The 26,812-nt window shown below is 39.0% G+C and overlaps 1 protein-coding gene across 4 annotated transcripts in view; it reads right to left on the reverse strand.

Moving 5' to 3' along the window:
- Positions 1–26,564, reverse strand: part of LOC149146817 (putative ribosome biogenesis protein RLP24) — a 38,481-nt gene extending 11,917 nt beyond the window's left edge. The window contains exons 1-2 of one of the 4 annotated variants that reach the window (XM_089439089.1): positions 26,171–26,564; positions 25,773–25,897 (exon numbers count right to left, since the gene is read on the reverse strand). Coding sequence is in view for 3 of the 4 variants with exons in the window: in XM_089439088.1 (XP_089295214.1) it covers positions 18,960–19,040 (81 nt within the window). In the remaining variant the exon portion in view is untranslated. The other 3 variants (XM_089439088.1, XM_089439086.1, XM_089439087.1) reach the window with 3 other exon arrangements.
- Positions 26,565–26,812: the final 248 nt, after the last annotated feature.

Consider the following 26,812-nt stretch of genomic DNA (forward strand, 5'->3'; position numbering starts at 1 on the left):
ATCCTCTGAGGGATTTGAAATGCCTAATTGGGCCTAATAATGCCCCTAATAATAAAATAATGTGCCAAACAGCATCCTTTTGGTGACAAGCCCACCAAATAGCTCCATAATATGAAAAATAAGCCTCTCACAAGGGCCGAAATGGTGATACAATCGCCAAGAGGGCCATTGAAAGGCCTAATGAAGTCCTTCATGCGCCAAAATAAGTAAAAGGGCTCCAAAATAGTGATGAAGGGGATGGGCGCCTTAATTTCCAAGCAAATGACTTGTGGTGCTTCCAAATCGTTGTGGGGGCACAAAAGCATCCTCATGGCTCTCCAACTAAAGTATGTATCCCATCTGCAAGGGTTGGAACAATGATGCAAGCCCTCCCTCTGTCTCCCATCGTGAGACACAACCCCATTTGGGCCTTGGATCAACTGCTAAGTGGATGGTGCAAGTGTGTAGTTGGTTGGGCAAGGTGGTCCAGGTGCATCATCATCATCGAATAAATTGAACACTAGCGGGAAATGAATGGTGCTAAAAGATCCCATGGCATGGAAATCCACTCTCTGCTATAGTGGAAACCCATGGCTTTCAATGCACACTCTATAAATGTCAATATGATCCTCTGGAAGGCTTGGACCCTGTATAGGGAGACCAACCCCCAAGATGAAGACCCACCTGTAATCCTGTATAAGATCCAATGTGTCTCCTCACCTTCCAGTACCTCAAATCATTAGTGTAATTGAGCAAATGATCTTACAAATCATGGAACCAAGTGAACACTTCATAGCCGCACGCCCTTCCATAATGGGCTTTAGAATGTACAAGTGTTCCCAGGCACAATAAAGAGGTTAATCAAGGACCCTATTAGGTGTTTTCAGCGTCCAAGGGAGTGACAGGTCCATGGTACATCCCTCAAATGGCAGGTGTCATGTGATATAATGATGGAATGGATTGGGGGCATCAAGGGAGACTCCAAGCCACATGCCATGGTACAAGGGTAGAAAAAATGAGGGAAGGCCACACATGGGTATGTAGATGAAGGAGAGAGCAATCGTGGTACATGAGTTACCCCGACCTTTGTTATTCCACCATTCTTCATATGTCTTTTGTCTTTTAATGATTTTTCTTTTATAACCGCTCGGGGCTCTAGGGAATGAGAGCATGATGTGAATGATATAGAAGTGGATACCCCCTTAAGGTTGGGTAGTTCATCACCCATCAGGGGTTGGCACAATCATGGGTTTTTGAATGATGCAAGTAGCTCATATGAGAGGCCCTAGGAACCAAGGTGATGGCCATAATGATAGGGGTAGAGCTCATGTTGGCTTTTGCCCATGTGCTAAATTTGTATGTCGCGTCCATCTTGTGCATTTTGTGGTACATTTCCTATTGATAGTGGCCAAATTATGCTTTTAACTTTTCTTTTCGCTGCATTAACCTCTGGGGCATCATTCCAGGCCCGACCCAAAGTGTGGACAAAGGGGAGGGTGAGGCTAACTCCCTATGGACCCAAAGGACAAATGTGGACCCAGATGGGAAATATATGAAAAGGGGCTATAATGAGTGAAGGAGAGTGATGTATGTGATGTCGGGAAGCGGGACCACACAACCAAAATCAAGGCTTCCCATGTAGTGCCCTCCTAAATCTAGTAGCCAATAAAAGAGATCCCACCGGACTAGGATACAATATTAACTGTCAAATTGGACAAGGGGGCAAGAGTACAGACCACACCCATTCTTTCCGTTGAATCCCCCCACTGATCTATGTTCAAATGTGTCTGTAATAAGTAAGCAAGAATACCCAATTACATAATGAAAAGCCATACCTTCAAGTTTGGAAAGCCCGCCTTCAAACACACGATCATACAGAAAGGGCGAGGGCACATAATGGTTGCCTCAAGTGGCAGAGATAGTGGCACATCGAGCTATCCAGTGGCTGCAAAGGGTTGTTGGTCGTCGGCTGAAGACGATCTAGGAGAAAACTTCTCCTATGGGTGTCACCCACAAGATGGTGGGAAACATCTAACTCCAACTAGGACATGATGTCTCAATAAAGTGCACAAACGTACTCAAATGGGGAGGTCATGAGAACACCAACAATCTCTTGGGACCGTAGACATGTTATTTGCACATCAAAGACTAAGCACACGGGGTAGCATGTTTTTGTGGTCTCTCATGATCGCCCATGCTTGTGTTAGGCCACAAAAAACAACCGGAAATAAAATTTGACTTTAGATGCAACTTTAATCTAAATGCAGTTATTCTAGCATGATAAAGACTATGACATTAGTTCTAATGCAAAAATCAGCATGCAATACATCCTACTCTAACATGCATATAATATAATATCAAGTGCCCTCGGGGTAATATTCTTTAAGGAGTTGCCATTCATAGGGAGGCAAACGGATTCTCCATCAAGAGTTTGTAATGATAGGAATTTATACCGGCCATATCAAATATCTTGTAGGGACCTACCCATAAGTTGTCCAATTTTCTATGCATACCGGGTTTTTCTTTCCTTTTATCCCATAAGAGCACAAGGCTTCCTAGTTCAAAGTTTTTGCTTTTAACATGCTTATTGAAAATAGCTTTCATTTTGTCATGATTGCGGCCAAGTTGGTCAAGAGCTTTCCTCTTAATCTCATTAGCCTTAATGAGTTGGTCGGTTCGGGCTTGAATGGCATCTTGTTGATCAGGAAATGCTTTTAGGCATTCAACGGCAAGCAACTGGAGTTGGATAGGCAATTTGGTTGCAACACCATAAACAAGTTAAAATGGGCTATGTCCTGTCGATGCCTTTACAGTGGTACAGTCGGCCCATAACACATATTTTATCTCGCTATCCCAGTTTCGTTTGTTCTGACGAACTATTCTTTTTTATTATCTTTATTAGGTTTTTGTTGCTTGACTCAACTTGACCATTTCCTTGAGGATAATAGCTAGATGAATGCGACAAAATTATTCCATATTACATAGGGATGTTAAAGCCATAGAATCGAATGTTTTTGCATTCTCTGTCACAATCATGGCGGGAACACCAAACCTAGTAATGATCTTCTCCTTAAGGAAATCCATGACCACTTGATCGGTTGCTTTCTTGGTAGGAATTACCTCTACCCATTTGGTGAAGTAATCAATGGCAGTAGAATCCATTTGTGCCCATTGCTTGAGTTGTCCTTGAATTCACCAATAAAATCCAAACCCCATTTTTGAAAAGGTGCATCCACAATGACATTTTTGAGGGGCATAGCAGTGAGATTTTGTATTCAACAAATAGTTGGCATGGTTGGCATTTCTTGACAAAATTCAATGTGTTAGCAAAGATAGATGGCCAATAATATCCTGCCCTTAGGATCTTATGTGCGGTAGTCTTGGTAGCATAATGTCCACCACATAATCCTGCATGGAATTCCGTTATTAGATTCTCAGATTCTTCTTTGTTCACACATCGGAGGATCACCCCATCAGGGCTCATCCAACCAAGGCCATCTTGGGCGAAACAATATTTAGTTGCCTTTAATCTCAAGGCTCTCCTTTTGTGATCAAAGATGTGTGGGGGAGAAACAAGTGACGCGAGTAATAGACAATGGTTGCATACCATTCATCGTTTTCAAGTTCAATAGAGGTAGCACATGCTTGCTCCTTTTCACCTTCCAGAATGGCCTAATTATTACTTTCCGTCAACATTTCTACTAAACTTTGACCCTTGACAATCTTCTTAGGACTTATATCTAAATCATATTCCCGTATTTTTGCCATCCATTTCCCCTAGATCCAAGACAATTAGTTTGTGATAATATATCTTTCACTGCAGGGTAAGGGACATAAGCATATATTTTATTGTACCCCACATATGCTCTGAAGTGCTTGAGAGACTTAACCAGGGCATATGCTTGTTTTTCAGTAAGGGTGTATTTTGCCTCAGCATCTCTAAATGGTCTACTCATGAAGGCCACTGGTCAGTCCCTCCCCTGATCATACTTTTGCATAAGAATACCAGCAATATCATCCTTAGAAGCAAATGAATAGATGATGAAGTCTTTAGTATAATCAGGACAAGCAAGGACAGGGACAGAAGCAATCCTTTCTTTAATTTCTTCAAAAGAACTATTCTTTGTAACATCCCATGTGTAAGGAACATCTTTCTTCAAAAGGTTGTTCAAGGGTTTAATAATTTCAGCAAAGTTTGGCACAAATCTTCTTACAATGTTAATCTTGCCAAAGAATGATCTTAAGGAGCCCTTATCCTTTAAGGGAGGTATTTTCTTGATTGCTTCAATTCTCTCTAGATCAATACTAATCCCATCTTTAAATACCACATGCCCTAGCAGTTTGTCTCTATCAACCCCAAAGATAGATTTCTTAGGATTGAGGGATATGTTGTATTATCTGCATTTCTCAAATACCTTTCTTAGGTGTTTGAAATGATCTCCTCTTTCTTTGGAAGCTACCTTAAATCATCTTGATATACTTTCATGATTTTCCCTATAAGGTCTCTAAAAGTGAAATCCGCGGCCCTTTGGAAGGTTGAACCTACATTGAGTAAGCCAAAGGGCATCCTAAGAAACATATAAGTTCCCCATGGGGTGGTGAATGCAGTTTTTAAACGATCTTCTTCTTTTACCACAACTTGGTTGTATCCAGAGAAACCATCAAGAAATGAAATCATTTGAGATCCAGTTATTCTTTGTAATAAGTTCTCTATGTTTGCCAGCAGGGAATTATCTTTTAGGCATACTTAGTTGAGGTCTCTAAATTCAATACACATCCTAATATTGTCAGTTTTCTTACAGATGATCACAGGATTAGAGACCCATGAGGAATGACGAACAGGAGCAATAAAGATGGCATCCACCATCTTCTAAAGTTCTTCTTTGACCAAGGGAGAAAGATTAGGATTCATTCGCCTCAACTTTTTCCTTACAAGTTTAGCACCTCCTTTGAGAGGGAGGGCATGTTGAATGATTTTAGGACTATATGCTTTGAAATCACCATAAGACCATGCAAAAATGTTCTTGAATTCTCTTAGCAATCTCAAGTTCATTCCTTTCTTCTTTGGTCAACCTTTTTGCAATCTTAATTATTTGAAGGGATGATTCGGACCTTAGGTTGAGGTCCACAGTGTCAGGTGAATCATGATTCTCAATTTTAGTTATATTATGATCATCTCTATTGAAGTGTTGCTCATTGATGATATCTTTCTCTTTGATAGTTGATTCACCTTGGTTTTGGAGAAAACCTTCTATTTCTTTGTCATTTCAAAGACTGACCAGTGGTCATCATAGTCAAGAATAGAGGATCGGTGTATGGTATCAATGATACACCTTCCCAATTTAGTGATGTTTTCATCAATGCATTTGGATCTTGATGCAACCACAACTAGGGCATCAGCAATAGAATTAAAAGTTCAGGGAATAGCTCGGAATGAAACCTCTTGGAAGCTCTTAACAATATGGATAGCCCTTTCTCTATATGGTTTTAATCTTCCATGCTTAGTGCTAAAATTTCCCCTTACCTCTAGCACAATCAAATTTGAATCCCCTATCACCATTAATCATTGGACTTGTCGTGATCTAGCAGCGTCAAGTCCTAATAGGAGAGCTTCATATTTTGCAATATTATTGGTGCATTTAAATTGGACTTTGAGAGCAAACATGGTATATTATTCAAATGGGGATATGAGAACTATACCAGCTCTAGCTCCAAAGCCAACTTGGGATTTAGCGCCATCAAAGTACATGATCCACATTTCAGTAGAAGGCAGGGTTTCAACAGGCTCGTTTTTAAATATCCTCCTTTCACAAGGCTCAACATTTTCTTCAATTAGCTCTTCATCAAAATCTTTTGAAGAGGCAATCATAGGGGCAAAAAAGGTTTCCCTAGGCACAAGAGCATAAGAATTTTCACCCATATGTAGATATATACTAGATCTTTCATTAGCAATCTTTAAATCCTCTATTAATTGCTTTGACAGGATCATTCCCCACGAGGGATGAGTTTGTACCACAATTATATCTACGATTATTTCCTTTTCCGAAGAACCAAGGAAAGACACCTTTCCCCCTTTTATAACTCCATGGATTTTGACTCCCTCAAAATTCATAATTAATTTATTAGTGCATTCATTGGAGATATTAAAATTTTGGTTTTGCATTACCCTTAAAGGCATGATGTGGAATGGGCTCCCAGAATTTATGATACAATTTCTTAAGATGTGGCTATTGATGTTGAAGGAGACATAGAAGGGGTCACTCATATCAAGATTGATTCTAATTGGAAGTCCTTGGGAGGGTCTTGCTTATCATGTCTTCACATGGAGACGAGTTTCTCTCTTCTATAGGGATATCAGGGTCACTAATTTGCACAATGTTCACTAATGTTTCCCTCATAGCTTAATCAAGATCAAAGGTGATGTTTTGGGCTTGAAAAAGGTCAATGGCTTTCTTATTTCTAGCATCAAAAGCCAATTTTCCAGTGAAGGCGTTGAAAGAAGCAGCGAAGATCACCTATTTAGGGGGTCTTAGGTCCTCAAGGATCAGATGTGCCATAGTGTTGAATCTCTGTTTGAACTCTCCAAATGGTTCTTCCTCTTTCCTTTGACTAGAAAGGAAACCTTTACATAGCTCAACCACATCCCTTTCACAAAACCATTTCGTTTTTAATGCAAGGGAAAAGTCATCCCGAGATGAAATAGAGAGGGGGCTTAAGGTTTTATACCATATTCAAGCATCACCTCGCAGTGACATGGCAAATAAAATGATATGGCCATCTTCACTATATGTTGAGTTACACACAAGGAACTCAAATTGGATAAGGTGTTTCTGAGGGTCTCCTTTTCCATAAAATAGTGGCAAATCTGACTTTTCTGGAATACGATGAAGAAGGGCCCCAAGAATATTTGAAAAGTTTACAAGAATGAAAAATTATTGTTTATGCTTTCTTTTATTAGCCACCCTATCATAGAAAGGAATATGAGGAGGTTCATCACCTCTTCATTGATAAGTTAGAATTTCAGGGTTAGCCATGTCAATGAGAGTATCGTGGAGTCACCAAATGAATGTTTGTAATGTCATTAATGAATCAATTCCTCAATGATTTACTAGGGAGGCAGACATGCTTCCTCCCCGACAACGACGCCAAAAATGTTACCGCTCAATTTAGTAGGTGTACTAGGAGGGGTTCCAAAGGGACTACTACTAGATCAAGTGGCAACAATGGGGCAAGGACTCACTGTCACCTCAACCGATGTCCCCTTCTCTTTACGGACTTTTACCGATGGGAGGAGTCTCGGTATAAGGAAATCACTAGGAATGATGAATCAATGATAGACTAGGTAATGATTTCTAGATCCCATTCACAAGAGAGACTCAAATGATAGGGTTTGCTTGCTTTAGAAGCAAGGTGAGGGACTCTCTAAGAAAGGCGCAAGGAGGCTTAGACCTAGGGATTATGAGTATTCCTTGATGAGGGATGTCCTAGACCTAAGATTCCTAAAGGAAGAAGGTTTATAAGTGGCCTTGTGAGGTAAGGAATGATGAAGGTATGGGACCACAAAGAAGCCCAAGAGGACCCGACCAAATCCTAGGGTTTCAAGTAAAACTTCAAAGAAAAGATCTAGACCAAGCAAGGGAAAAAAAGGGATCAAAAATAAGTGAACTTCTTTTGAGTTTTCTGGCGAAATAGATTCCTTTGAAGGCCACTAACATAGAAGGACCAAGGGCTAAACTTTTGGGAGCTAGGGTTTTGTGTATCTCACAAACCGACTGTGGGATTGACTTCAAATTTGGAGGGCACATCGACGACACCCCAGCGCAACTCCTTACCAACTTGTTGAGCATACCAATGGCTATAATGAGAATCGTTGGATGCTCTAGGTAGTTCGTCTAGGTTTAGGGAATGAAAATTCAAGAAAGGAAAAAAACTTGTGGTGATAACCAAGGACTTATAGACCAGTGCCTTGCCAATTGGGGAGAATAGAGTCAAAGTGATTTAATTTAGGATTTTTTCTCTTCCGAGGAGCCTAACTGCAACTTGACATGCCCTAGAGAAGCAGCTACAAGGTCACAAGTAGGATTTATACTTCAACTTGCCAATTAATGGAGTTTCAAAGTGTAAAAAGTTAACCCACCCCTAGGAATAGTTCAATCTTCTTGCAAAGATGAATAACATATGCAGCGAGCCAATATTACCAAGTGTTCATGAATTTTGCATCACTAGTTAGGGCACAACACTAATCAAGCATAGTGTTCCATACATTAGACAATAAAACATGAAAAATTTTGCATATAAAGAGCACTTACAAGACAAGAAGATCATATTCATCCATTAGAATCGCAAGAATGAAGCTCCAAGACAAGATAGCAATTATCCAAACATCAAAACGCATCAAATAATCTTCAATTCGTCCAACAATAGCAGGTCTGAGTTCCTTTTCCAAGAGATACAAATCCAAGTGATGATGAGGAATGAAATGAACCTCTCATCAATTTATATGATCCTCTAAGGGATTCAAAATGCCAAATTAGGCCTAATGATGCCCCTAATAGTAAAATAATGTGCAAAATAACATCCTTTTGGCAACAAGCCCACCAAATAGCTCCATAATATGAAAAATAAGCCTCTCAAGAGAGTCGAAATGGTGATACAATAGCTAGGAGGGCCATTAAAAGGCTTAGTGAAGTCCTTCATGCCCCAAAATTAATAAAAGGGCTCCAAAAGAGTGATAAGGGGGAGGCCCCGTGATTTCCAAGCAAATGACCTAAGGTGCTCTCAAATGGCTGTGGGAGCACAAAAAACATCCTCATGGGTCTCCAACTGAAGCATGTGTCCCATCCGCAAGGGTTGGAACAATGACGCAAGCCCTCCCTCTCTCTCCCATGGTGAGACACAACCCCATCTAGGCTCTAGATCAGCTGCCAAGTGTATGGTGCAAGTGCGTAGTTTGTTGTGAAAGGTGATCCAGGTGCATCATCATCATCAAATAAATGGAACACGAGTAGGCAATGAATGGTGCAAAAGGATCCCATCTGCTCTCTGCTATAGTGGAGGCCCATGGCATGGCAATCCACTCTCTACTATAGTGGAGGCTCATGGCTCTCAACGCACACCCTATAAATGCCAATATGATCCTCTAGAGGGCTTGGACCCCGTATAGGGAGACCAAGCCCCAAGATGAAGACCCACCTACAATCCTTGTATAAGATTCAATATGTCTCCTCACCTTCTAGTACATCAAATTATCAGTGTAATTGAGCAAATGAGCTTACACATCATGTTACCAAGTGGACACTTCATAGTCACATGCCCTTCCATAATGGGCTTTAGAATGTACAGTTGTTCCCATGTACAAGAAAGAGGTTAATCAAGAACCTTATTAGGTGGTTTCAACCTCCAAGGGAGTGACAGGTCCATGGTACATCCCTCAAATCACAGGTGTCATGTGATATAATGATGGGATGCGTTGCGGGCATCATGGGAGGCTCTAAGCCACATACCATGATACAAGGGTAGCAAAAATGAGGGAAGCCCACACATGGGTATGTAGATGAAGGAGGGAGCAATTTTGGTACATGACTTACCACTGCCTTTGTTTTTCCACCCTTCTTTATATGCATTTTGCCTTTTACTAAGTTTTCTTTTATAATTGCTCGATGCTCCAGGGAATGAGAGCATGATGTGAATGATATAGAAGTGGATATCCCCTTAAGGTTAGGCTCCAACTGAAACTGAGCAAGAATGTTCACTGCAAAACATATATCTGGCCTAGTATTTACCAGATACGTTAGGGAACCCACCAACTATCGATATGAGGTATGATCCACGAGACTAGAGTTAGAGCCCCTCAACTTCTTGAGGTTGGTGATCATAAGAGTAGTCATTGGCTGAAATCGATCATCCCGAATTTCTGCAATAACTTGACGATGTATTTTCCTTGCCCCAAATATATCTCTCTAGGTCTCTGCCATACTTCTAGACCTAGGTAATAGTGCATCAATCCTAGATCCTTCATTTCAAATTCAATTGCCAACATCTTCTTGCATTCTTGAATTCTTCGCTCTACACCCATGATGAAGAGATCATCCACATATAGTAGAATAATGACGGGCTCATTATTCATGACCTTGATGTAGAGATTCAAATCTGCAGAACTCTTCACGAACCCAATTCTAAGTAGATATGCATCCATCCTTGCATACCATGCCCTAGGTGCTTGCTTCAAACCATATAAGGTCTTCTTAAGTTTGCAAACATGAGAGTCCCTACTATTAACTTCAAAGCCCTCGGGTTGTTCAATGTACACTTCCACATCAATGTTCCCATTCAAAAATGTGGTCTTAACATCCATTTGATGGATATTCCACCCCATTATAGCAATCAATGAAACCAATGATCTAATAGTAGTGTACCTTGCTATGGGTGCAAAGGTTTCTTCATAATTGATACCTTCCTTTTGAGAGAAACCCCTTGCAACGAATCTTGCTTTGTACTTGTATATGCTTCCATCAATAGCATGTTTGATCTTATAGATCCACTTAGATCATCCACATATAGTAGAATAATGACGGGCTCATTATTCATGACCTTGATGTAGAGATTCAAATCTGCAGAACTCTTCACGAACCCAATTCTAAGTAGATATGCATCCATCCTTGCATACCATGCCCTAGGTGCTTGCTTCAAACCATATAAGGTCTTCTTAAGTTTGCAAACATGAGAGTCCCTACTATTAACTTCAAAGCCCTCGGGTTGTTCAATGTACACTTCCACATCAATGTTCCCATTCAAAAATGTGGTCTTAACATCCATTTGATGGATATTCCACCCCATTATAGCAATCAATGAAACCAATGATCTAATAGTAGTGTACCTTGCTATGGGTGCAAAGGTTTCTTCATAATTGATGCCTTCCTTTTGAGAGAAACCCCTTGCAACGAATCTTGCTTTGTACTTGTATATGCTTCCATCAATAGCATGTTTGATCTTATAGATCCACTTAGATGTGACAACCATTTGTCACTAGGTTTAGGAACGATCTCCCAAACCCCATTCTTCATGATGGATTGATATTCTTCCTGCATTGCTTTCTTCCAAACCTCTTCAACTTCCTTGAATGAAGATGGTTTGGCTTCAATTAACTTTGTCATATATGCAGCATAGCCAAAATATCTCGTTGGTCTCTTTCCCTGGTTCGACTTCAATTAACTTTGTCATATATGCAGCGTAGCCAGAATATCTCTTTGGTCTCTTACTTTCCCTAAAGGAACCTTTCGCAGCTTCATGTCCTTCAACATCTTCCAATGTAGCTTTCAACCAATTTGGCCTCTTCCTTGTGGTTGGGATGACCACTGATTGAATAGGTTCACTTGGTCCTTCTTCGAGATTTGTAGTAGAGTTGTCATGATGAACTTTTTCTTCTTCAAGTATGGAAACTTCCTCGTCATCAGAATCAATAGGAATATCCCTTGATTCCTTGTATGCTTGATTCTCATCAAATATGACATCCCTGCTTACTTCGATATGTCTTCCTTCCTTGATGTAGATTTTATATGCTTTTGAAGAGAGACTATAACCAACAAATATTCCCTTGATACTTATAGAGTCCAACTTCTTTCGTTTGTCTTTTGGAACATGGATATATGCTGGACTTCCAAAGATTCGGAGGTGATCCACACTCAGCTTCTTTCCTGTGATACTTCTTCAGGTGTTGTATTATCAAGACTCTTATGGGCACTTCTATTTTGAATGTATACGGTTGTCATCGTTGCTTCTCCCCATAAGAACTTTGGTAGATCTTGATCAAGGAGCATAATTCGAATGCCTTCTTCAATTGACCTATTCTTCCTTTCGGTCAATCCATTTTGTTCGGGATAATAGGGAACAATGAGCTCCCTCTTAATGCCTGCTTCCTTACAATATGCAATCAATTCCTTAGAAGTGTATTCCCCACCATTGTCAAACCTCAGAGTTTTTATCTTTCTTTCGGTTAGGGTTTCCACTTCAACCCTAAACTCCTTGAACTTATCAAATACTTCATCTTTTTGTTTTGAGGAGGTAGAGCCATGTCTTTATAGAATGGTCATCAATGAATGTCACATAATAGAGATGACCTCCAAGTGATTTGTCAAACATGGGCCCATACATATCGGAATGGATGAGGTCTGATATCTCTTTAGACCTAGTTTCTCTATTATGAAATGGCTTTCTTGTATGTTTTCCCAAAGAGCATCCCTTGCACACACCTTCGTGATCCAACTTCATATTAGGAATACATGAACTAGTTGACTAAGAGTCGGGATGACCTTATAATGTAGATGACCATACCTCCTATGCCATTGCTCAATGGGACTTATTTCCATATAAACCAAAGCTTGAGGTGGTGTAATGACCCTATGAAGACTTCCTTCACGAATTCCAATAACCCTAGCTTTATCAATGCTAGAGTCTTTCCCCAAACCAATACTTTTCTATCAACAAAAGCAATTATTTCCCTTTTATCTTTTAAGCAAGAAATAGAAAGCAAGTTCTTTTTCAAACCTGAAACATATAAAATATTGTTGAGATGTTGCTTCGATCCATTATCCAACTTCAACGATGTTGATCCCAGGCCTCTAATAGCATAGCTTTTGTTGTCACCCAATTCCACAGCATGAGAAGATGGCTCCTTTGATAGTGTATGAAGTTGTTTACTTTCACCTGTCATGTGTCTCGATGCTCCACTATCAATGATCCATGCATTGTCATCAGTAAGAGAACCTGTAAGAGCAGCCAAAAATCCTTGACTTTTGACCTTGTTGAACAAATAGTAGATGACCTTCTTGATCCAACAGTGTTGATACCCATTCTTATATAGTTCATCAACGAGGGAGAATCCATGGCAACAAAGTGATCTACGACTCTTCCTGACCTTAGCTCTAGCCTCTGATACCATGTTGGAAAATCAAAGTAGATATATTAGGGTTTGATTCTCCTTTCTTGATAATTACTTGTGAGTGTGTTGGCTTCTTTTACTTCTTTATTGTCTATTCTTTCATCAAGCAATTACCATATTATGTGTGTATAAAGATCACAAAACAAGAGACACAAGATATAGGCACTATGCCGGGGAAAAACCCCCTTCAAGGGGAAAACCCAGTCAAGATAATTCTTCCTTTCAATAGTATTCTTTGAGACTCTTCACCTTAGACCAAGACCAGACCTCCCCTCCACACCAAGTCAGCCTCCCAGATCTTCTACCCCTTCCAGCAACTTCGACTAGGCAGCAGCTTCTAGCAACAAGCAGCTTTCGACAACAACGAAACTTGGAAGACTTCGATCTCCCAAACTAGGGCACGAAACAAAGAGAGAGAGGCACCAAAAGTTTGATTTTCTTCTTCTCCTTAGACTTCCCCAAACTCGCACTACATTTGACTTCCCAGCAACAGACTTCGCACTTCTCCAGTTACTCTTGAGATATCAAACTAGTTTGAGATGTGATGCTCCAAATGACTTTGACTAGCTTGTATTTATAGGCTTCTTGTGGGTCGAATTAGGGTCCTTAGGCCAACTTGATCTCTCTTATAGGATGACTTGGTGTGGAGGACACATAAATCATATTTGACTTAATACGAAACCTTTTTACATGATTCAAAAGCCCAAGAAGGGTCTCTTTGGATGTACAATGACTCCATAAACTCAATATTAATCCTAGGGGTCCACAATGGGGACTTTGACTAGTATAATGATTACCCAAGCGTGAAACCCATGCTTTAATAAGACATTGTTACAATAATAAAAATTCTTTTCTTTATTCTTTTGACAAGTTTTTGTCTCGATGACTCAAGTACATTAATGAAGACCAAACATAGTTACATTTTCCAACACAAATCCCCTCAATTGTGACCCGGTTTACAGATAGGAGGGCGGGTTATAGACCCCCAAAGGTCTATTGGTAGCCCCATGTCACGCGAGCTGCCAAGTTCCTCTAGGTTACAAAACAAGGGGTTACAATCCAACACCATAGCTCAAAACAATAAAATAATGCCATAAATACCCACACGTGTGGGTGTTTTACAAAACAAGGGGTTACAATCCAACACCATAGCTCAAAACAATAAAATAATGCCATAAATACCCACACGTGTGGGTCAATCTCCTCCAAATGCATGGCTTCATGCACTTTTTGGGCCATAAATGCTACAAAAAGTGTGGGATGGGGTAATGAGATGTCCCACCATCATAATCAACTCCAACTCTTAAGGAGAGACCTCAAGAAGTGCCTCAAAGTGCCTCCATGTCTAGAAACCATGCTCTGGGTGCCCTATATCACCCTCTCAAGGGCTAGATGGGTGATGTCGCATTATCCCTCTCCAGCATTGGGGCTCCAAGAGTGGGAGCAATTCCTCCCTCATCATCCTAGGGATGACTATCACCATCTGGACTTCAGATCAAGCAACTTCCATCAAACTGTGTCAAGGCCAACCTAGGGGCATCCTAGGTATGCTATGTACAACATCAATTCAATCCAACACCAAGCCAGAGGAGCTTAGCATTTCAACATTTGGGAGTGCTCTAGGGTTTCAATCATCATCTGGAATCATCAAAGTGCCCAATGCTCTACTCTGGAGAGGTAACTGCATCTATAAGGTCATCACTACAGGTTGGGCATGTTGTGTAGTGGAGTGATGTAATGTGGCCTTAAAGCCACTTGGTAAAACTATCTCAAGATTGAGTGAAAGCCACCAATCATTAGTGCAATGACCATAGATGCATCATAGTGGACCACACTTAATTGTTAAGGGCATAATAACACTTCAAAGTAAGATCACCTTCAAATATTTAACTACTAAGATCACCTTCAAATATCTAACTAGACCAAATGCCCTAAAAGTATTCCCTACTTGTACTAAGGATGGTTAGATGGCCAACCCTATTAGGTGTTCCAGACCCTAAGGGGAGCTAACATGTCCTAGGTCAACCCTTCAATCCATAGGTGCTTGCGATAATAGTGGCAATGGAGGGGAAAGACTTCCAGACAAGATGCCCATGGAACCAGTTGATGGAGGTCCATCATCCTAACTGTATAGATGTCAGGAGTGGGCAATCGTGGAGGTATGAGTTACCCCTTTCCCTATCCTGCCTTTTCCACCCCTATCGTGCACCTTTTACCTATTTTTGATAATGCTTTAACTAGGAGCCCAAACTTGCTTTTAATGATTTAACATTTATTTACCCCTTAATGATGAATCAGTTTTTCACTCATCAAGGTTGGGACATGCAAGATTTCCTTCATCATGTGATGAAGCATCAAGTGCTCAAGGAACTAGGTGATAACTGATGAGGAGAGTCAAGGTCATCCTAGGCTTTTGCCCATGCACAAATTGATGTCCTAGGCATCTATTGCATTTTAACTTTCTTTTACTTTCATTGTGGCCATTTTATTGTTTTAACATTCTTTTGTTGCATCAACTTCTAGGGCAAAGTTTCTGCCCCAAACTGAAGGATGAAGATAAGAGAGTGTCAATACCAATGAACCAATCACCACAAGCCCATAGAATGGAGATGAAACTTGGGGAATGATGGAAAGTGGTAAGTATGAAATATCATGGACCCGCCACTTCAATCCAAGTCTCCCAAGTAGTGTCCCTCTTGCAACCCTAAGGCCTTAGAGGAGGTCCCACTTGACTAGGGTCAAAAACTAACCTCCCTAGTAAAGTGAGAGAACAGGTTTATAGTCAAGATCGATCAATCATCCAAATGAACCCTTAATCCATGTTAGAATGCCCAAAACATTGAGTAAAAGCACATGATAGCAAGATGGTTAAAGTACCTATTAAACAATGACCCACCTTCCGTCAAGAGGAATGTTGGATGGTGAGAGGTGTTTGACCAGTGCAAATGGTGGAGGATCCTAAGATAATTTCATGTACCAAACAATGTAGGGCCACTGACAGGCTGGCTGTCCAATGAGGGAGAAAAAAATTCCCCTATGGGGTTACCCATATTTTGGTGGGTAACAGGGCCCACTTCCCCTGCATGAACATTATCAAAACCCGAACATCCTTAAGTCAATTCCATGCCTCCATGGAAGCAACCAAGCTATCACGTTCTATTTAGAGATAAATGCCCTCCTTTTAAATGCCAAACACTCCTCTTTCAATGTAGGGTGTTCTCCAAACAAGCAAGCTCCCTCGTGTGGTCAACAGGTAAAATGTCACCAAGGTGTTTGAAGATATCTAATGCTCTAAGGAAAAATATCATGCAAGTAGCGAACAAAGGTCAAGCAATCAATAATTATGCCATCTCTAATGTGCAAATCCATCACAAACCATCCAAGGATTAATCGTACACGATGTACCCCATATATCATGAAGTGCCCTTAAACATGGTATAAACACTTTTGGAGTAACCCTCAAAGTTAACACCCCTCTTTCCAACGAAATTGTTTTCGCCAACAGCTATCAACTCCCTGTGCAACTCCACTAAACCCACTTGCAAATTTGCACCTACTATAGCCTTGAAATCAATTGTTGTTTATTGAAAAAGAAATTATCACCCATTCATCACAGGATGCTATCATAGTTTCTTGAACCTCCAAAGAACGTTGACCATCTGTGATTCTAATATAAGTCCACTTGTCAATCTTAAAAATACAAGCTTGGAGTATAGGTTACAACCCATGTAAGGCTATTAACAACATATGAATAGAAGAATCCCTCTCATACAACTTGTTACTCAAAACCTCTAGCAACTGAAACAACCTAAATTAGGTCAACTCCCTCATCCTAAAAGAATCTTGAAGCAAGAGCAAAATCATGGTCGATTCCCTTTATATATGAGAATCTAACAACCCTATCCCTGTACTCTACAACAACCCATCAATCGTAAACCTAGAATCAATTGTAAACTTAAAACTTTTAAGTCCTAAGACATTTAAAATTTTGAATCTTAACGTATAAGATTGAGAGTTCAGTATTGACTTTTCACTTAAAATATGGTTGTATTCCATTTTTTCACTTAATGTATGTTATAAAATTGTGTTAGAATTTTGTAATAGTAATAACTTATCATCTTATCTTGAGACGTAGATGATCTATATCAAATATCTTCTGAATTTTTTATTTTCTAAAATAGGATGAAAGTACAATGTTGATAGTGTATAGATGAGTTATGAATGAGGATTTATGATTTATTAATTATTATATTATATTATATTGCCATGTATTGGATTATAAAATTAAAATTATTTATGTAAAATGAATTTAGCTTAAGTGGTATGGTTCATGATTTGTGTCCCAAGTAGCGTGGATTCAAGTTTCTCAAGACATGTTGTCTCATTGTGGCATTTATGAAATAGTTCTACTAATGGTAGAATCATTGTGACATTTATGAAATAGCTCTACTAATAGTAAAATAGTGGCAGCCATTTCTACGAAATTACTGATTGTGCCTAGTAAAATGTACTCATTACTATTAAAAAAAATGATTTATATTTCAATTTTCATTTTCATGTATTCTAATTTAAAGTTCAGTTTTTGAACTGGGTCCTCTACATTGAAGACCCAACATCCCCTTCAATGTTCCCTAAAATTTGGGGGTACTCGCTAAAATTCGGGGGTACTTTTACACATATGCCGCTCCCACATCCCAGAAACTTGGTGGAACATTGAAGATTTCTTGTGTCCCCCTTCCTATATTCAGCTGACTTTTTGGATTATTTTGCATTATTTACTGAGTGGAACATTGAAGATTTCTTGTGTCCACCCTTCCTATATTCAGCCGACTTTTCGGATTATTTTGCATTATTTCATAGAGTGCAGTTCAGTGTTGACATCGTGGTAGACAGAAACCTCAGTTTCCCATTGTCGTTCTAGCTCCTTAACACAATATCCTTCCTGGGTGGCTTATTAGCAGTCTTAAATATATCTATTTTGAAACAATGCCTTGGGAAGCCATTTGATGGCTGAAAACCCTAAGCTTGACTTACTAGTTACGCTTTCTTCTGAAGAGTTGAAGTTTTCTTCATTCCCCTTCCTATATTCATCCGAGTCTTTGACTTACTAGTTACGCTTTCTTCTGAAGAGTTGAAGTTTTCTTCATTCCCCTTCATATATTCATCCGAGTCTTTGGACTATTTTGCATTATTCCATAGAGTGTGATTTAGTTTTGACGTCATAGTAGATGGAAACCTCAATTTACCATTATCGTTCTAGCTCCTTAACACAAGATCCTTCCTGGGTTGTTTATTAGCAGTGTTAGATATATCTTCAAGATCTATTTCGAAACAATGCCTTGGGAAGCCATTTGATGTTTGAAAAATCCTGAGCTTGACTTACTAATTACCCTTTCTTCTCAAGAGTTGAAGCAGACATTATTTTGATGAGAGAATGTAAAACAACTATGACAGATTCAAGCCATGGTATTGTGATGATCAGTGCTCTTAAAAACCTTTGTAGAGTGGGAATTTTTAACAAAGCTTTTGTCTTTTGGCACGAAAAGCAAAAGCTTGACCAACCCCTGATGATGTTACATATACTACTACGATTTCTGGTTTGGCTAAGCCTGGGAATGTAACTGAGGCCTATTGATTTATTTAAGAAATGAGATACTAGAAGACTTAAGCCTCATTTCGCTTATTATAATGCTCTTATCACCGGGGCTCAGCAGTGCAAACAGAGCAATGGAAGCATACATCGGTTGTGAACAAGCAAGATTGAAAGGCTGTAAAGTACGTTTTAAAAGCTTTATTATATTTCTTGATGCCCTGAACAGGGCTGAAATTTTTGAGCAGGCTACAATCGCAGGTGTCGTCTCTAGGGAATAGTCAGAATCTCGACAGGCTGCAAAATCTTTGTAATCGTGAAATACATGAATCACTAATGGTCAATTTCTCAGATTCAGAGAATTACAGCTTATGTGCAGAGTCTCAACGGGGACCCAAGTTTAGAGACAGAAAGTGCAAATAAACAATGAGTTGAAATGAAAACAGGTAGTACCTTGCAATCATTACGCACGAATTGGATCCCATGACCCGGATAAATCGTGGAAGAGCAAAACCAGCACTTCTCGAGCCTCATTGCTCGGTTGCGCTCCTTCTACTAGTCCGAACCCTTCCTCGATACAATAATACTGGAAGCTTTCTGAGTTATTAAACCTTCTTCACTCGAGAGGACCTCCTTTTGTAAAACCTGAGATGCAATCCACTCTTCCAACATGCGATTCCAACTTCCATCCGTTGCCTTGTTGAATCCGTCACTACAAACCCACTCATTCATAAAGTGGAAGAACCCTTCGAATGGAATTTTCATTATGGGAAATTTCTTAAATTATTGGAAATTTTTTAAAATAAATTTTACACTGGCTTATGTAAAATTAAAGATTTGGTAAAATATTAAGTGCTTATGTAATTAATTTTCATTATGGGAAATTTCTTAAACTAGCATTTGCACTAGATGTTGCAAAGGAAACGCCGTAAGGCATAAATTGAGGAACAATCATGACACAGGAATGGGAAAAATGGGAAAATCTAAATAAGATGCAGAGATGGTTAACGTTTTTTTGTGTTTCCTCATATTGTTGATGATGCTGGCAATTTTTTTGACATGATGAATATATTGGGCTTTGATAATAAAGCATCTGAGCTATTTAGGGTGTCATTGGTCTGGAGTATGCAGATGGTAAGAGTTGTAAACAAAACAAGGTACAAAGGCTAGCCAGTCTCCCACAGACAACCAAGTTACTGTTCTTGGTGAAAATTTGCATGCCACTTTAGAAAGTAGGGTTACAAACGGAAATCAAGTCGGATATGACCAGAATAATGTTGTCTTGCCAATAAACACAATTCAACGTCAGATGAAGAATATGGAAGCTAAGGAGGTCCAGAAAGGCAGCAACATCTTTCTGCCAATTACTCGCCCTCTTATTTAAAATGACGGTTTGAGCCAAAATCTGAACACTGCTCTGGAGATCGCAGATGGACAGAATCATAAAAGAAAAGCAGGTACAGAGGCTAGCCAAGCTCTCGCAGACAACCAAGTCACTATTCTTGGAGAAAATCTGCCTACTACATTGGATAATGGAGTGAAAAATAAAAAGCATGTCAGATATGCCCAGAATAATGTTGTCTTGCTCATGAATGCACACCAACATCATATAAAGAATGTGAAATCTAAGCAGGTCCAAGTAGAAAGAAACACCTTTCCACCAATTAATCTTCCCCTTCTTCCAAATGATGCTTTAAGAAGAAATCTGGACATTGATCTAGAGATCGCAGATGTACAAAATTATAATAGGGAATTTTTGCGGAATTTTGCATTGCCACCGAATTTAAGTACAACAAGTGTTAATATAGCTGAATCTTGTGACTATGATATCACAAGCCATTGTTCTCACTTTACCTCGTTGACTATCAAGATTATTCACAAATTAAATTTAATTTAATTTGATTATAGATTCTAAAATATTCTGGAAATCAGATAAATCCTGAAATATTCTCGGAATAAGATAAATAGAAATTATGGTTGAGTCCAAAATATTCTGAAATCTGCCATCTAAAAAAATGAGTTACCCAGATTAATATTGAAACAATTCCTTTTCCTCTCCTTCAGATGGAAGATTTGTTCTTCATAGGTCTGATCAATCAAGGTACAAAAAAATGTGGATTTGGACTGAGGTGAAAAAATAGGCCTCTAGAGGCTAACAGAAGAATCTTGCACTGCCATCATATCCCCCTCATGGAACTTGGATGCATTCTCCTCTGATAGAATTAAGGAGAATATTAATGGGGAACCAAATCCCAATTGGGAGATACCACTGTACTAGTAAGACTTGCAACATTGTGGACATCACCACGGAAGAGGCAACCTTTCTCTCTACCTAGTTCATTGAAATGGGATAACATGGAGATTCCTTAACAACAGCATATTTGGCAAGATAAACCATCCCTGATTCAGTCCAAATTCAAAAGGTTCGATCTTTAGTATGAAGTTTTAGACTATGCAGGGGTTTAAGTAGGGCCTATTGTGGTTCTTAGCCAATTTGGATCCTACGGCGAAATATTCATAGCTGAAGTTGATGGGTTTTCTCTCTACTAGTTAATTCAAATGGGACAACAGGGGGCATTCCTTAACTGCGACACATTTGGCTAGGTAAATCATCCCTAGTTCAGTCCACATTCAAACGGCCTGATCTTTACTATAAAGTTTAGACTATGCAGGGGTTTAAGTAGTGCCTATTTAGGTGCCTGGCCAATTTGGATCATAGGGCGAGATATTCACAACTGAAGTTGATGACTTTGGTTTTCCAAGGCTTATAAGATATAATAATAAAACACAGGTTTTTGTGGTTATCCTTATTACATTATGTCATACATTCAGAGAAGAATTGAAATTAATTATCCCAACCAGCGTCTAAAAGTTCAACTAATGAGGCAGTGAAAGACTCTGAGATTAAAGAGTCCTAGTCAGCAAATCAGAACCCAGTTGATGTTATGGACTCTAAAAACTGTGTTAGAGACAAAAATCAAGTCAGATATGGCCAAAATAATGCTATCTTTTTTATGAATGCTAAACAAACTGATGGTTTGAGCCAAAATATGAAAACTGGTCTGGAGTATGCAGATGGACATATTTGTAAAAGGAAACAGGATACAGAGGCTAGCCAGCCTCCCACAGACAACCAAGTTACTGTTCTTGGTGAAAATTTGCATGCTACTTTGGAAAGTAGGGTTACAAACGAAAAGCAAGTTGAATATGACCAGAATAATGATGTCTTGCCAGTAAACACAGTTCAACATCAGATGAAGAATATGGAAGCTAAGGAGGTCCAGAAAGGCAACAACATCTTTCTGCCAATTACTCGCACTCTTATTGAAACTGATGGTTTGAGCCAAAATCTGAACATTGGTCTAGAGATCGCAGATGGACAGAATCATAAAAGAAAAGCGGGTACAAAGGTTAGCGAGGCTCTCGCAGACAGCCAAGTCACTGTTCTTGGAGAAAATCTTCCTACTACATTAGAGAATGGAGTCAAAAATTAAAAGAACGTCAGATATGCCCAGAATAATGTTGACTTACTCATGAATGCACACCAATATCATATAAAGAATGTGAAAGCTAAGCAGGTCCAAGCAGAAAGCAACACCTTTCCACCAATTATTCTTCCCCTTCTTCAAAATGATGCTTTAAGAAGAAATTTGGACACCGATTTGGAGATTGCAGATGTACATAATTATAATAGGGAATTTTTGCGGAAATTTGCATTGCCACCGAATTTCAGAACAACAAGGGTCAATATAGCTTAATCTTGTGACTATGATATCACAAGCCATTGTTCTGACTTTACCTCGTTGACTAACAAGATTATTCACAAATTTAATTTCATTTGATTATAGATTCTAAAATATTCTGGAAATCAGATAAATCTTGAAATATTCTAGGAATAAGATAAATAGAAATTATGGTTGTGTCCAAAACATTCAGAAATCTACCATCTAAAAAAATGAGTTACCCAGATTACTATCATTTCCTTAAATACAAAATCTTCGTTCAAGAAACTTGCAAATCAATGAAACGATTCCTTTCCCTCTCCTTTAGATGGAAGATTTGTTCTTCACAGGTCTAATCAATCAAGGTACAGAAAAACGTGGATTTGGATTGAGGTGAAAAAATAGGCCTCTGGAGGCTGACAAAAGAATCTTGCATTGCCATCATATCCCCCTCATGGAACCTGGATGCATTCTCCTCTGATAGAATTAAGGAGAATATTAGTGGGGAACCAAATCCCAATTGGGAGATACCACTGTAATAATAAGACTTGCAACATTATGGACATCATCACGGAAGAGGCAGCCTTTTTCTCTACCTAGTTCATTGAAATGGGATAACAGGGACATTCCTTAACAGCAACATATTTGGCAAGATAAACCATCCTTAATTCAGTCCAAATTCAAAAGGTCTGATCTTTAGTATGAAGTTTTAGACTTTGCAGAGTTTAAGCAGGGCCTATTTTGGTGATTAGCCAATTTGGATCCTACAGTGAAATATTCACAGCTGAAGTTGATGGGTTTGCTCTCTACTCGTAATTCAAATGGGATAACAGGAGGCATTCCTTAACTACAACACATTTGGCTAGGTAAATCATCCTTGGTTCAGTCCACATTCAAACAGCCTGACCTTTACTATAAAGTTTAGACTATGCAGGGGTTTAGTGCCTGGCCAATTTGGATCATAGGGCGAGATATTCACAACTAAAGTTGATGACTTTGATTTGCCAAGGCTTACCCAACGATGCTTATGATGATTGAATTCCATTTTGAAGAAAAAAATTCATCGCTGACTCAGTTTTTAGTGGTGATAAGAGGGATTGAACCTCAAGCGTGACTGTGACAAGAGGTGCTGAGAAAGCCATATACGATTTTGACATGAGGGACCGAGAACCAATTCGGTTTGATATATGATTTGATGGCAGTAGTAAATATGTTCATAGGTACCCTTCACTATGGCTCTCATGGACCTGTAATTGAATACTATGAGGACTTTCATTTTTCTCATTTTTATTCAAAAATGATGGGAGAAAGTAATTTCTTGCAGAAAAGAGTAAAACCAAAGCCTCCACCTCATGAAAATTCATCTTATGCCACTAATACAAAGAAAAGCGAGTAAAGAGGCTAGCCAGGCTCTCGTAGACAAACAATTCACTGTTCTTGGAGAAAATCTGCCTAATACATTGGAGAATGGAGTCAAAAATAAAAAACATGTTGGATATGCCCAGAATAATGTTGTCTTGCTCATGAATGCACACCAACATCATATAAAGAATGTGAAAGCTAAGCAGGTCCAAGCAGAAAGCAACACCTTTCCACCAATTAGTCTTCCTCTTCTTGAAAATGATGCTTTAAGAAGAAATCTAGACACTGATCTTGAGATTATGTACAGAATTATAATAGGGAATTTTTGCAGAATTTTGCATTGCCACTGAATTTCAAAACAGCAAGGGTCAACATAGCTGAATCTTGTGACTATGACATCATAAGCCATTGTTCTGACTTTACCTCGTTGACTGACAAGATTATTCACAAATTTAATTTAATTTGATTATAGATTCTAAAATATTCTGGAAATCAGATAAACCTGAAATATTCTAGGAACAAGATAAATAGAAATTAGGGTTGAGTCCAAAATATTCTGAAATCTGCCATCTAAAAGGTGAGTTACCCAGATTAATATCATTTCCTTAAATACAAAATATTCATTCAAAAAACTTGCAAATCAATGAAAGGATTCCTTTCCCTCTCCTTCATATGGAAGTTTTTTCTTCATAGGTCTGATCAGTCAAGGTACAAAAAAATGTGGATTTGGATTGAGGTGAAAAAATAGGCCTCTAGAGGGGGACAAAAGAATCTTGCATTGGCATCATATCCCCCTCATGGAACCTGGATGCATTCTCCTCTGATAGAATTAAGGAGAATATTAATGGGGAACCAAATCCCAATTGGGAGATACCACTGTAGTAGCAAGACTTGAAACATTGTGGACATCACCACGGAAGAGGCAACCTTTCTCTCTAGCTAGTTCATTGAAATGGGATAACAGGGACATTTGGCAAGATAAACCATCCCTGATTCAGTCCAAATTCAAAAGGTCTGATCTTTAGTATGAAGTTTTACACTGTGCAAGGGTCTAAGCAGGGCCTATTTTGGTGCTTGGCCAATTTGGATCCTACGGTGAAATATTCACACAGCTGAAGTTGATGAGTTTTCTCTCTACTAGTTAATTCAAATGGGATAATAGGGGGCATTCCTTAACTGCAACACGTTTGGCTAGGTAAATCATCCCTGGTTCAGTCCACATTCAAACGGCCTGATCTTTACTATAAAGTTTAGACTATGCAGGGGCTTAAGCTGCGCCTATTTAGGTTCCTAGCCAATTTGGATCATAGGGCGAGATATTCATAGCTGAAGTTGATGACTTCGATTTACCAAGGCTTACCCAACTATGCTTATGATGATTGAATTCCATTTTGAAGAAAAAAATTCATCGCTAACTCAGTTTTTAGTGATGATAAGAGGGATTGAATCTCAAACGTGATTGTGACAAAAGGTGCTGAAAACACCATATACGAGTTTGACATGAGGGACCAAGAACCAATATGGTTTGATATATGATTTGATGGAAGTAGTAAATATGTTCATAGGTACCCTTCACTGTGGCTCTCTTGGACCCGTAATTGAATACTATGAGGACAACATCATATAAAGAATGTAAATTCTAAGCCGGTCTAAGCACACAGTATCATATTTCCACCAATTAGCCTTGCCCTTCAAACTGATGCCTTCAGAAGAAATCTGGACAGTAGTATGAAGGTTGCACGCAGACGGAATTGTAAAAGAAAAAGGGGTGCAAAGTCGAGGTTGATTCACATAGACAACCAAGCTCCTATTCTTGGAGAAAATCCAAATTCTAATTTGGAGAGTCAATATAGTTGAATTCTACTTTAAAGAAATGAAAAACAAATGATATTTCTACTTTAAAAAAACAAACATTTTGCCTAATAAAAAACCTGGAAAATACATACACATAAACAAAATGGTAATTCAAAAAGGAGACATGGATAAGTATCAACAACAAAATTACGTTATCCATAGCTTAGAGCCCACACTTAAAATGAAAATTTAAACATCTGTAAGGTTAAACCTGCTTCAAAGTTCATGCCATGAAGTGACGACCCTAGAAGGCTCTAAAGTTCTTTCTTGACCTTTTTCAGGTTTTTCCCTTTCTTGCGTTACTTTTAGGAAAGAATTTGGTCCATACCGGTTGAGCTGGTCCAAAGGTTCAGGTCCAGCCAGACTTGAGCCAAGTCCAACAAAACCTCGTAATTATGAACCACAGTGGGTGGCCATTGCAAACCTCACAAGGCATGCTCAGAACGCCGGTGCCTAATATTCACAGAGTTATTTTTGAGCCCTGATCTTTGCAGCACAAAATCAAAATCAAAAGCTCAAAAAGTATGGGTTTCTCAATTGTAATGCAACCCTAGCCTAGCCATTGTAGAGGAACCAGATTTGTAAAGGGTTAGTGTTTTATAGTCTGTCATAGGGTTTCAGACACGGTTTCCCAGGTGCCAATATCAGCCCCAGGTATGTTTTAACTTTGTACAGGTCCAGAAAGTGCAAATAAACAATGAGAGTTGAAATGAAAACGGGTAGTACCTTGCAATCATTCCGCACGAATTGGATCCCATGACCCGGATAAATCGTGGAAGAGCAAAACCAGCACTTCTCGAGCCTCATTGCTCGGCTGCGCTCCTTCTACTTTACGAAGCGTCTGAGCACAGTTCACTCGAGTTGATCAATAGTATTGCCGCCACTCCCGGCCGGTTATATCACTTCTCGAGCTTCTAGCAGGGTTCAATTTATGCGCACAGAGGGAACATTAATTCTGGGAAAGGAAAGACATATGGGACAACATGCTGGGATAAACCAGAGGGCCAATACAGGTTATTCATGCATCCACTCTTCCAACATGCGATTCCAACTTCCGTCCGTTGCCTTGTTGAATCCGTCACTACAAACCCACTCATTCATAGAGTGGAAGAACCCTTCGAATGGAATTTTCATTATGGGAAATTTCTTAAATTATTGGAAATTTTTTAAAATAAATTTTACACTGGCTTATGTAAAATTAAAGATTTGGTAAAATATTAAGTGTTTATGTAATTAATTTTCATTATGGGAAATTTCTTAAATTATTGGAAATTTTTTAAAATAAATTTTACAATGGCTTATGTAAAATTAAAGATTTGGCAAAATATTAAGAGTTTATGTAATTAATTTTTTACATTTTATGTAATT

This window comes from Pinus tabuliformis, chromosome 9, assembly GCF_031772625.1.
Source record: "Pinus tabuliformis cultivar Carrire ecotype Pingquan chromosome 9, CPIR1, whole genome shotgun sequence".
In the NCBI taxonomy this organism is placed as follows: domain Eukaryota; kingdom Viridiplantae; phylum Streptophyta; class Pinopsida; order Pinales; family Pinaceae; genus Pinus; species Pinus tabuliformis.